This window comes from Protopterus annectens, chromosome 9.part0 (assembly GCF_019279795.1).
Source record: "Protopterus annectens isolate FY-2018-M chromosome 9.part0, PAN1.0, whole genome shotgun sequence".
Classification (NCBI taxonomy): domain Eukaryota; kingdom Metazoa; phylum Chordata; order Ceratodontiformes; family Protopteridae; genus Protopterus; species Protopterus annectens.
The window spans coordinates 1,324,007,093-1,324,020,841 of NC_056743.1; the positions used below are offsets into that span (position 1 = coordinate 1,324,007,093).

General features: G+C 40.3%; 1 protein-coding gene across 1 annotated transcript in view; it reads left to right on the plus strand.

Moving 5' to 3' along the window:
- GNS (glucosamine (N-acetyl)-6-sulfatase) overlaps positions 1-13,749 on the plus strand; it is a 321,939-nt gene that overhangs the window by 85,954 nt on the left and 222,236 nt on the right. The window contains exon 7 of the mRNA XM_044084298.1: positions 6,608-6,690. Within this exon, the coding sequence (XP_043940233.1) occupies positions 6,608-6,690 (83 nt within the window). The remainder of the gene's footprint in view (positions 1-6,607; positions 6,691-13,749) is intronic.

Genomic DNA, 13,749 nt, shown 5'->3' on the forward strand with positions numbered 1-13,749 from the left:
ATTTTTGTGGTTTTCAGTCAAACTCTTTCGGAATAAAGTCACTAAATGAGACACTGAGTTTCAGCCTTCATAACCTTCAGAAAAATGCCTGCTAAAGCAAGACCTGTTATTCGATCAGCTCTCTCAGTTTATACAAGATCAATTTTTTGTACTGTTTTGATGTCCCCCCACATATATTTTGCCTTGTCCAGATTTCCTGCATTAACAGGTTGCTAGGTACATGCAAATAAATTGCTTTTAGAATTAGGCATATCCCAACCTCTCAACTGTCCCTGAACTTGGCTCAAAATATTGCTCTTCCCCTAATAATCCCTCCCCAGAAATTGCTATTTCGGAAGAAAACATGGAGGGTTTACCATTAACTGTAATAATCCAGTTAGGGATAACTTTCATTTCATAAATGCATGTTTTTTTTTTATTTTGTCAGATGCTCAAGTTAGTAGTACTAATATTAAAAGGAGCCCCTTCTTTGACAGGTTACCAGCTGTATTGTGTGGCTATTATCTTTTTGAATCAAATTTTTTTTTTTTTTTTTTTTTTTTTGGGACAATTGCTGCCAAATCATTAGAGACTGAAGAATGAAATCAATGACAGACATTTAAGTTTCAGATTTCATACCCTTTTGAAAATTCATACTAATGCAAGACCTACTATTTCATAATCTTTCCTAATTTGATAGGAGCAATAATCCTACTTCTATTTATTTATTTATTTATTTTATTTATTTATTTATATTTGTTGACCGGGAGTGTCAGACTGGACGTAGGTCTATTTTCAGCGTAGGCCCGGGGAGAAAAGCTCCACAGTAAAATAGACAGTAGTTGCATTGGATTACAATGATTAACAATTTAACATAGCACTTACTTACAACATATTTACAGATGAAGAACATCAATAGACAAATAGAATCTTTATCTGTGAAGTACATAACAGACATTATACAGCAGGAACTTCTCATTGTAACATTTGTTAATAAGTACTAGGCTTATGAGCATCTGAGCTTGCTATATTCAAGGTAGTTAGTGGAGTGGAAAGAAAGGTAGTGGTTGGATGGGGTGGATGATATTAGACTGGGAGTTGCAAGGGCATAGCCAGCATGTTTTTAGTTGCGCTTTTAATAAAGTTTTGAAGTGGGTGCATGATGGTACAGAGGTAATTGTGGGTGGGAGTGAGTTCCATAATTTGGCTATGGCGCAAGAGAATAGTGCTTCATAGTGATCTGCAAGTGATTTTTGTTGCTGGATCTTAGTGGTCTGGTGGTGCGATTAGGGTTGGAGTAGATTCTGGAGGGATGGGACATTTAGTGGATGGTTTACTAGTTTGTGGGCGAGTGAGAGTTGATACCACTGAAGCAGGTGAGGGAGTTCAAGCCAGCCCAGTTCAGCAAGTGAGAGACAGTGGTGACTACGGTAGGATGCCTCTGTGGTGAATTTGGCGATTTTTGTTGTAGCAGGTCTCTAGCTTGTTTAGACCACATTGCCTTTGGTTGGTATATATTGGAGAGGCATAAAGTAGGGTGGAGATAAGGTGGGAATTTGCTATTTAAATCTTTGCTGCTTTGGTGAGAAATTGCTCTTTTCTGTATAATGCTCCTAGTTTTTTGTGGACTTTTTTTATGGTCATGGATATGTGAATATCAAATATTAGTTTATTTTCTGTTTCCACTCCTAGCAATTTGGTGTGTTCAGTCGGGTGTATAGTGGTGTTGTCTTTTGCTGTGATGTTAAAGTGAGGGTTGTTTTGAGTATGTTTGGTGGGTTGGAAGATGAGTAGTTTAGTTTTGTTTGGGTTGAGTATTAATTGGGCATCGGATAACCATGTTTCAACAGAGGAAAAGGCTTCCTGTGTGACTTTTTGCAGTTTTGGTAGGGATTGGGCTAAGCAGATGATGGTTGAGTCATCTGCATATCGTATGAGTGTGCCATGTTTGGTGGCAGAGGCTAGATTATTGGTGTAAACAGAAGAGTAGGGGTCCAAGGATGGATCCTTGGGGAACCCCTATGGAGACGGGTAGTTGGGGAGATGTCATTCTGCCATACAACGGATTGTTGGCGGTCAGACAGGTAAATCTGAAACCAGTTGGTGACTGATTGTGAGGTTATTGAGGACAGAGAAGTTGTTTGTGTGGGACCATGTCAATTGCTTTAGATAGGTCTAGGAAAGTAGCAGAGGAGAGATAGCCATTGTTTTTATGCTGAAGGGTAGTGTTAGTAAAGGAGAGTAAGGCAGTGGTGGTGCTATGGTTTGGTCAGAAACCATGCTGAGTACTGGAAAAGAGGTTGTTAGTAAGGAGGTAGTCTGAGACCGGAGAGTGTATGCGTCTCTCTAGTATTTTGGAGAGTGGAGAGAGAATAGCTATGGGGCAGTAATTGGTTGGGGTGGATGTCTCCACTTAGGGCTAGTTTTGATATGCATGAGATTATTAGTTTTCTCAGTTTTTGAATGTGTTTGTTTATAAGGGAAACTTTATGATTGTGCTCTGTGGGTACTAGGTATGGTGGGAGGGTTACTATGTTAAGTTGTAGGGCTGCTTTATGTTTGAGTAATATAGTTGGTAGAATATGTGGGGGGTGCATAGGGATGGTTCTTGAGCTGGTGGGAGGGGAGTTGAGTGTGGGTGAGACATGAGTGGTGGTGTGAGTAGTAGTACAGTGGTAGTGGTTGAGTGGGGGAATGATGGAACTTTAGTAGGATGTAAGATATGCAAGGAGAGTGCATGCAGTGAGCATAGGTAAGGTATGCTGGTACATGTGAGGTCATTGTTCCCCTGTACTCTTCACTTATCAGACCAATGATTGAGTACAATGCCCCATTCGGAATGCATCTTACCCGACACCTGCAGCAATTGGAAAGACCCCAAAAGTTCCTCACCAAAAGGATAAAGGGGCTCAAAAATATGCCATATGCTGCCCGACTGAAGAAACTCCAGCTCTATTCAGTCGCATACAGTCTGCTCAGAGGTGACCTGTGCCTGACATACAAGGCCATGTTCAACCTGGAATTAATGGACATGCTCCACCTCAAAAAATCCAAATCCACCAGAGCCACAAGAGCAAGAGACTTAAACCTCAACACGGATATAAATAGGACGTGCTGGAGGGACAGATTCATCACCCAGAGACTCCCTATGCTGTGGAACAGAATCCCGGTCCATGCGAGACAGAGCACCTCACTGGCTCTGTTCAAGAGGAATCTTGACCAGTGGATGGGAGATCGTAGGTTTACCCCGGGGATCATCTCTGTATCACTGCTGGACAGAGGCACGGCAAACTAATGGGTATAGTATTCTTCAACCTAAGGGGTGGTGAAAGCCACACAACTCAGGCTAGGCTTATAAATGCCCTAGAGCAGATAGCCTAGTATGAACCTATGAACCTATGTTAGTTGAGGAGGTGTGATAGTAGTGGGAAGATGGAGGAGGTAGTGTTGGGTTAGCGCTGTGGTTGACTATTGGAAAGATGGGAGGGGTTTTGAGTCCAATAAAGGTGGGACCACCTGGGACGGGAGGGAATGGGGGGGCAGGGTGGGGAGCAAAGCGGGTAGAGACCCTGTTAGTTGCTCGTATGAGGGGGCTGGAAACAATCACAAAGCAAAGGCAAGTATGTGTTAAGAAACGATCACAATTGACCAAGGACTGCTCTGAAACTTAAGTCATTTCTTAATTTCTCAGGTGGAAAAACAGGATAACCTTGTATCAGTAGGCTACTGTGGTCATAGTTTAAATTTACAAACACACAGTATTGATGAGTTATGGCGGATACTATTTGCTAACAGAAGGGAATATGAGAAAGTGGAATGTGTGTGTGTGTGTGTGTGTGTGTGTGTGTGTGTGTGTGGTGGGGGGGCCTGCTTACAAGCCAAAGCAGAGTGCTCTCCAGGGGAAAATTAATATTGGCTCAAACAGGTAGACACATACTCAAAGTTAACTGTAGCTGTATGCAGACAGTTCAGACCTGGACTGCGCTTTTCCGTTTGTGCCTTTGTCCCACTTCTATGTATGGCTTTGTCCTAATTTCTTGCGCTGAGGTTCATAGGTATTTCAGGATCAATTTATCCTTGCTTTTGAACCAGATTTCTCTGCTTGGTTAGTACACTGCTATAAAATGTAAAAATAAAATCTAAATCATTGTAGAAGTAAAGCAGTGTGTGTGTCTGCGTGTGTGTATGCACTACCATAATTTTTTTTAAATATTGACTCAAAAAAGCATGTGGGTGCTGTCATGCAAGTCTAAAATATTTCATGTTTATAGTGCATCATTTGTTAGCTATTTAAACAGGAAGGGAAAATAAGTGGCAGATTGCTTTGCAAAGCAGGGATTATTGCCAGTGCTATGTAGCTTGGTTTTAAATTTGACAGGAGTAGTGCAACAAAAAAAGTCTCCCACTGTAAAGAGGAAAAGGCTGACAAGCAAACAGTACATTACTCTGGTCACCTGCTGTGACGAGATGTCAATCACATGCAGATAATGGGTCAAATTACCCTTGGCTCTTTGACAGCTAGGGAAGGTAGGTGTGAAGTGGGAGGGGAGATTCCTTGAAGAGCTAGATTTCAGCCTTCACAAAAGAAAGCAATGTAGCATTTCTAAGATGAAAGAGCTACAAAATGCACCTTTCAGTTCTGTTCTGTAGCATTTGCACTGCTTGTGATTTAAGTGGTCATTGAAAGGAAAACATTTTAACCAAAAGTAGGGGATTTTAAGACTGCAGTGAATGCCTGTTAAGTCAATGAAATGACAGCAGCTTAAGGCAAAACGTGGCAGATCTGATGCAATATTTTGGAGACAAATAATGCATTCTGGGATACTTAGAGGCAGAGTAAACAGTCTGAATTTTTTCAGTATGCCAGACCCCATGTGGTCAGAGTCAGAAATTGCATCTAAAAATATCTAAAAAGCTCAAAATAGTCTGAGTGCTATTAAAATGTAGGAAACCTCAAACCATGATGACATTAATATGTTTTTTGAGTCTGAGGGCGCGGTTGTCCTTTAAGGTAGTACAAGGTGTAGTGTTGCGCATGTAGATTCTGAGTGCAGACTTTTACAGACCTTGTATAGTGATATTCTGCCAAGTTGCATTTGTAGTTCTGTACTAGTGCTGGGCATGTGACATCCCCCTCAGGGTATGGAATACATTGTATACTTGGATCATGTTTGATTTCACTGCTAAATGATGTTTGTTTACATGTGCTTAGTTGTTAACAAAACATAGTCCTTCCTTTCAGGGTGGCAGTAATCATTACTGAAAGCAAGAATATGTTTCACTTATTGTGTCTGTATGGTTTGCTAGAACTTAAATGCTAAAAACTTTGGGTATGTTTACGTTGTACTTTTTAGATTTTTGTTAAATTCTGACTGTTTGTAGAATGCCTGGTTGGGTAAATGCTTCATTAGGGATTTGTCAGCACAAACTGCACCTGTGCAACATGCCCCTCAACCCCCAAGTGAGCAAGGAGCATCTCTTCAATCCCCTCCTTCCATAACTGGCTCATACAGCACCTTGGACTTTGTCAAAACAAGGTCCGCGTAGACATAGTAAGGTAATTCTGTTAACATTATGATAGCCTCGGCCATAGTATAATTTGATGTACACAAAAAAGGCGGGGCAGTTTGTTATTGTCAGACAAGGCAGGTAGCTTTATGAATATCTGTTGTCATATAATATCCACTGCACTTTTCTCTGGCGATCAGTTAAATCCTTTAGGGCACTAAATGAACCACACATTTAAAAAAATGCATGATGCCCCAACTTATTTCCTTCTGTTTCTGCAGCATTTATGTAATTATTTTGTATGCCTTTTGTTAATAATGTAAGCCAATAGGAGAAAAGTGCTGTCTTTCTGGGATAACTTTAGAACAATTTGGTGATCGGCTTTTTCAGAGCTGCACAGGTTTCAAGTGTGGAAAGAGGGGTGAAGTACAGATGACAAGCCTATATGCTAAACATCTCCATCTTTAAGTCCTGTGTGCTAAATTGCCAGATGTTAGATGTTGTTCCTTTACAGATAATCATCCCAGGGTGGGTTGGGACTTTCATGGGTTATAAGTGTTGGCTGCACTGTATGCCGCGCACACGAATGCATTTTGTTTTTTGGGTGTGTTTATGTAAATATGGATGTGCTTGTGTACATTATATAATTGAGCATAGGAGTGTATTATCGATACACAAAATGACCAAAATGCAGAGTCCTCAAAAGATGCAGTGTTTCGTAGAACTTGCTGCACGCATTGTATGTATACTTTCAGCAGTGTCTGTGTGTGAAACCTGTATGATGTATACATACTTACATAAATGTGTTTGATATTCTGTACATATTTATGTGCATGTACATACAAAGTGTAATTACATATATTATGTATATAACAATATGTAGATAGTGTGTTCACAATGTATGAGAGTATTAAAATGCACATGTTTGTATGTATGAATAAGGTGGGTGTGTGTAATGTATATAAGCAATGTATATGTTTTTGTGTTTGTTTTAATCTATATTTACGTAGACGTATACATATAATATTTCACATGAGCATAGCTTGTTTATCCTGTAAGCTACCTGAACTTTGGAAGATATTTAATATTTTGTCTTTTTCTTCTGTCATTTTTCCTTTAGGATAAGCACTGGCTTATAAGGAAGGCAAAGAATCCTATGTCTGACACATCCATTGCTTTCCTTGACGACGCTTTTCGAAAAAGGTTTGTAATTGGTACAGAAAAGTGTTTTTTTTTTTCTCAGAATAATGAGATGAGGCAATGGGACTGGAGCTGCATGTGGGGCAGCTATATCTCTTGGACAGGCTTTATAAACCTTGGAAGGTCTTCTGCTGGTATCTTTTTTACTTTTTATGTAGCCTAGGTGTGTCAGGACTGATTTCTGTCTTAAGATATGTGTACCTACATAGTATATCCCCTTGTGCCACTAAGTTGCATTCCTGATATGTCAGCATGTGTTTCTGCCGCTGTTTACCTGGTGTGTTGTGAGCCGATTTTGTAGTTCACAATCTCAGCTGGCACACAGGAATGTATTTATGTTTTGCATTTTGTGGCATGTTGGCGTTTTGAGTTCATTTTGTCAGTTTCATTTCCACTACAGTTGTCTCTCTAGAATAGTCATCCTGATGAATGTGGCATTCTGTGGTAGGTTTTAGGCACAGCAGAAAGTAAGCCCTAACCATTTATATTGGAGCTCATTAATGAAATGGACACACTGACAGTGCTGACACCATCGGAACAGGCACACTGGTATTTGTGTGCACTGGATAAGCACTGTGACTGCATGGGTGGGATTTGGGTCCACTAACCACAGTGAGTATGTTAGGATAAAGTGGAAAAGTGGGAGTTATAACTCTCTAAGCACAGTGACTGATTTGGATACAAGGAGCAAGAGCAGTAATTGTTGTGATGTACTGAAAAAGAGCTGGTCTCAAACGCTTTGCGTTCTTGTCAATAATTTACGGCACAGTGATAGTGCGGAAGCAGTGGATGTTAATGGGATATATTCATGGAGCAGACCGAGTCCAAGCTGTCAAAATGACCTTGCTGTGGTACAGTGCTGGTGAAAACAAACTCATTATAATTTGCTTTGGACACCATGGCAGAGCAAGCACAATGACTATTTCGTGGCACAGTGTTACAGCTGGCGAACTGATATTGCTGTAGTACAGTGTTGGTGAAAACAGTGATAATAATAATCTTATTTGGACACAGTGGCAGAGTAGTAGGTGCAATGACCATGCTGTGGTACAATCGCGGAGTAAGGACGCTGACCATGTGTGGACATTGTTACAGCTCTGTCGGTAGTCTAGTGACAATGATTTGTCATAGTGCTGGAGTGGCTACGCCATCTCTGTTTATGCATGGTGATTTTGTATGCATATGGTGGTAGAGCAGATAGTGATCATGTCAATAATGTCCTCTGGACCCTTTAAGTGTGTACAACATTTTGCAGTGCTGTTGGTTTGAGAAGCTGTTTTTTAGGGTCTCTTGACTGTTGATAGTTATTGGAGAAATAGTTAATGATTTTTTTTTTTCAACTTCAGTGTTACAGCTCATGTAGGCAAGAGTAGTAGTTTCTGCAGTGTTCTGGCCTTGTCTGCATTTAGGTTTATATTAGGCTAACGACCACCGGGGTCTTTACAAGCCTGCCTGTGCAACCCAACCCAGTTTTGTTCCAGCATTCCTTGGATGCCCGTATGGTGGGGTATGTTAGCAAAGAGGTAGCCAAGGGCTATGGGGTAGTATGTTGGAGATTAATTTAATTACGGTCTACCTCTGCCCATCACAGACATGGGGGCCAGACTACAGGTGTGATTTCCTATCTAATGATCAAGGTCCCTTTTGAATGCAATCTGGGATGAACTCTGCATCATGTAGTTGGGGAGCATATTCCATAGTGTGGGCATCCTTTGGGAGACATATTGCTCCCTCCAGCAGGTTCAATTTATGTCACAGGCAAAGTATAAGTCCTTGGATCTAGTGTTTTTCTGATGGTGTTTGTCTTGCAGGTGTGTAAGCGATCGTCAGAGCTGGATTTGAGGATGCCTTGTATGTTAAGCATAGATTACCTCTGAGTAACTTGTAGGAGATTTCCCAGAGGGCTCTAATGCATTTCTTTGCATAGAGTTTTAGTTCATGGCTTTCTCATCAGTCATTTTGTTTGTGTTAGACATTTTGTAGGATGTTAGTGTCGTGGGGGGAAATCTGCGATAGCACTCCGTTTACAGTCATCTGTGAAACTGGTGATCTGCAGGCCTTTGACATTGACTTTGACTTCCAAGAAGTAGATGCCAAACAGGAGTGGGCCCAACACAGAGCCGTGGGGTACTCCACTGGTGACTGGCCTCTTGATGGAGGTGGTCTCACCAGTCCTGACTTAATGGGTCCAGTCTGTGAACCAGCTGGCAATGCAGTGAGTTTGTATGGATTTATGCCTAGTTCTGAGAGTTTGATAAGGATACCTGAGTGGCGTATTGTATCAAACACCTGGGCCAGGTCAAGATAGGTGGTGTGCGCTGTTTTCCCCTCATCCACAGCCACTGTCTCTGTCAGGTAGGCAAGTCCTTGTCTTGAAACCAAACTGGGATGGGTCCAATGTCTAAGTTGTCAGTGTCTTTGTTGATTATTTTCATGGTAATTCTTTCCATGGTTTTGTGTATTAGACTTGTCAGACTGATGGGTCTATAGTTTCCCGGGTCATTGGATGATCAAGTCTTATGAAGAAGGATGACCATTGTGGCCTTCCATTCACCTGGCATGAAACTTGTTTTGTGGGTGTAGTTGGAATGCCTCAAGTGGTCCTTCTAGGTCATGTGTTAGGTTATTTAGGAGGCAACCGGGAGAGTGCTGGGCCCACTGAAGCACAATTTCTTGGCCTTTGCTAGAGCCTCCAGGACCTGCTTCCTGTTGATAGTTGGGGTTGGGGGTATGCTAGAAGGAATTTCACTGGGGCTTGTCTGAGGTGGGGCATTTCGGAGGTGAATTTAACGATCTGATAGTAGATTTGCTATTTCACCATGTTCAGTGACAGTTGTGCCATTTACCACCAGTATTGGACACTGCTGAGTATTGCTTTTTAAGGTTCCTGACCTAGCTAAGGAAGACCTGGTGATTGTGTTGGACATTATTAGACCTCTTAGTTTCTTGTTTAGTTGAATCGGAGAGCTCTTGTCTGTATAAGAGTTGCTCATTCTGATTTTCCTGTGACATTTTTTATTTTATAGCCTGGTAAGGTAAGGATTCCACTAGTGTGGTTTGTTTTTGGTGTTAGATCTGGGCTTACTTCTGGTATGGTACAGCAGCCTCAATTCAACCATTTACATGTTTGAATAGAATTTTTGCAAATAATTCTGCATAGGTAGCTGTGTTCTCAGGGTTGGCGTGAGCCGTGAATTTTGATAACTGTCACTTAATAGGATGTAGTTTGCTTTAGAATAAATTCCTGTTTTAGATTTATTTGGGTTTTCCAGGTTTATTTTTATTTTGAGGCAGAAGGCTTTGTGGTCCGTCTTTGCCAGTGAGGATGTGACATGGTGGGGAGGAGTTTCACACTCTACCATGTTAGTGAGTACTAGCTCCAGTATGTTTGATCTTCTGGGGCTTGCACTCTCTGGTCCAGGGTGTTTGTGTTAAAGTGCAGAAAACATTGTGCCTGTGAGTTAGTGGCAGTGTTTATTTCCCAGTCTATAGAAGGGTAGTTAGTCTGCCATGAACATGGTATTTGATTGGGTGGTGAGCGCCTCTAGTAAGTCTAGGTAAGAACTGTGAGTTTTTTTAGGTCATGTAGGGTGTCCTGTAGCTAGCTAGAACATAGTAAGGAACTGTCGTGTGCCCGGTCAGGATGTAACAGACTAACATTCGCGAGTTCTGTTCAAGCAGCTTTATTATATACAAACACATCAGGAATGAGACAGTAACTTTAACTTAAATAAACTTTTATAAACAAACTGATTCTCTCTGTCATACATGTTCACTCTCTGACTGCAGTCTGAAAATGATACTGAATATGAGCATGTCTTTGCTATTTATATGCATGTGCTGACCTTGGAAATGCTCCTTAAAGGTACAACACACACACATATTCTACATCCTCCTTTGAGAAATGAATCCTACTTCATTGACGGCAGTAATTGCATGCATTAAGTACAAGATGGCTCTTAGACATGCAGTTGTACAGCACTAGATACATATATACAACTATGTCCAGGTTGTTGTGTATTTCACACTAGGTCTGGAGATGCAACCAAATCATGTGACATAGAATTTAGAGTTAGGTTTAGCAACTGGGACTGTCCCTGCTGAATGTTCAACCTTGAGGACATCAGGAACATCATCAGAAGTAGTAATGGGAGTTGAGACACGTTCTGGAACAGTAACATTGTCTGGATTGCTCTGAGCTCTAGTCTGTATCACATGAACAATGCTGTGATATCAGTTCTGATACAGGAAGATGATGTCTGCGATTTCTCCTGTATTCCACACCCTCAGATTCTACAAAATAGGATGTTGGCTCTGTACGTAAACCTGTTACTTGACCAATCCGTTACCTTCACTGTCTCTACTTTTTTCAATGAACGAAGAGATCTGATCGTTTTATCATAACTGGACTTCTGAAAAGAACATTTTCTGAGTAGATGGGCTTTGATTGCTCTGTTTTTAGCTTTAGATCTCAACAAACTGGAACTGATAGGGAATGTTTTTCTGGTTTGCCTAGATAGAAGTGTCTGAGCAGGCGAGCCAAGTATATTGTCACAGGATATGTTTCTGAGATTGAGTAAATTCAAAAAGACATGGGTATTGTCGTGCTTTGACTTCTCTAGTAATTGCTTTGTATTCTGTACTGCACATTCAGCTAGCCCATTTGACTGTGGATATTCTGGACTAATAACATGTACAAAGTCCCATAATCTTGCAAATTTCTGAAACAATTAACTGGTAAATTGCATAACCTTGTGAGAGATGAGCTTATGTGGACTACCACAGACTGAGCTGTTTCAACTTGGTAATAACAGTAGTGGACGTTAGGTTACACAATAAATTGATCTCAAACCAGTTCAAGTAAGAGTCAATCAACACTAAGTAATATCAGTGGCTACTGCTGACCAAGGTAGTTCAGGAATTTGACTTGGCTGAAGTGGCTGTTTTTGTAGATGCGGTTTAGTACTGTTGCATACTGAACAAGATGAAAGTACTTTGTCAATGTCTTTCAGTATAGATGGCCAAAATACTAGTCCTCTCGCCCTTCTTTTGGTAGATTCGAAACCTGTATGGCCACAATGTAAAATCTGAATATATTCCCGTTGTAAGGAAGCAGGGACAACAACTTTAGGACCTTTGAAAATGGTCATCTTCCATAAACATCTCATCTCTGTAAGGAAAATAAGGTGGTACACTGGATTGCTTTGACTGCCATCCTACCTGGATGTAGTGGTTGACTTTTTCCAAAACAGGATCAGTCTTTGTATGATCTCTCAGCTCATCAAGTCTTGTGGTAGAAAAATTACGCACTTCCATGACAGAGTCAAAATTCTGTGCATCAAACTGTTTTGTTGCATTTCTGGGCAGTCTGGGTGATCTGGATAAGTTATCAGCCAGATAAAGAGGTTTGCAGCTCATGTAGACCATTTTGAAGTTGTACGTTTGTAATTTGAGCATCATTCTTTGCAATCTTACTGGACCGGAATGCGTAGGCTGCTTTAAGATTTCAATCTGAATATCTCGACAATAAATATACTCATGAATGTTTGAACATGCAAACACAATTGCCAAAAGTTCTTTCTCTATTTGAGCATATTGCATTTCAGTTTAGGTAAGAGTTCAAGAGGGCAGACCAGTAGCCTATGCATCTAGAAGAATAAAACACAAAAAAGGCAAAGGATACTAGAATGAGGATGACCAACTCTTCAAACTAAGAGACACACCAATTTATTTAGTAAGTGCTTTCGGGGGAGCACAATATCCCTCCTTCAGACAAAAGTTGAACACTAGTATAATATGAGCTTAAATACAGCAATCAAAAGGCCAATTACTGACAATTAGCCAAGCACAATCCAAATCAGTTTTAAAGGGAAAATAACATAAAAACCAAATACACAAACAAAAGTGCAAAATCTCATTACCATTGCGAATTAAACACTTATCAAATGGTCTAATCAAACAGCACAAAAACATGGTATGCTACAGCTTGTTCTTTAAAACATGTCTAAACAAAAAAGTTTTAAATAACTTCAAATATATCAATTGGTTAAAAAATAGTAAATAAAACATTAAAGATGTTCTACCAAAAATATTTTAACTTAAACATAAATTACCTTCTCATGGTAAGATGTTTAAGTATACAACTAATGGAAACTGTTTCGTTCAAACCAGGAAACAAATGGGCAGCAGTTCTTAGCTGCCAAAACAGTTCTTCCATTTCTAAATGAACTTGCCACGGGCCACCCCTTATACCAATGTCTATATGGTAAAGGATGCTAAATTTAAGAGTGGCCTGAGTTTTTCGTAATGTGTCTAGCTAGAGCGTTAGTAAGATCTTTCCTGCTATAAGCATAGAAATGCTCATAAATGCGCTGCTTCGATTTTCTCTCCATTTTTCCTATATAAAAAAGCTGTGCACTTGTCACATCTAGCAGCATAAACACCCCTAGTGTCGCAGTTAAATTTACCCTTGATGCTAAAGGTTGTGTCATTAATTCTAACTTTTGGCCCCACCATGATGTACACTGATTACAGGACCCACATCTGGCCATTCCTGTGTTTCTGACTTGTTTGTTGGGAATGTTTAACCTCAAGTAGAGATTTAAGATTTTGGCCGCTCATATATGTGATATGGGGTTTTACTCCAAACGTACTACACAGAACCCTGTTCTCAAGAATAAGAGACCAATTTTTATGCAAAAGATCTATTATTTGAATATAATAAACTCTAAATGTACACAAAAAACTAGTCCTAAAAGTTTATTTATCTGGCAAATGCTTAGGAGCAATTGCCTCATCTGAGCTCAATAGGTTCTGTCCATTAAGGTTACCCAAAATTGGTTTAAAATAACCCGTTTGATGTTTATAAACAACTTCAGAAGTAATGTCAGTAATCAGCCTATATGGGTAACCTCTGTTGGTAAACATGGATGCTAGATAATCACATTCCTTTATGAAATCACCATAGTCAAATCATTCTGGCCGCTCTAACCATTTGTCCCTTTACAACCGCTTTTTTCCGGTGAAAGGGATGACAGCTGGTAAAGTGGAGGAAGTTGTTGG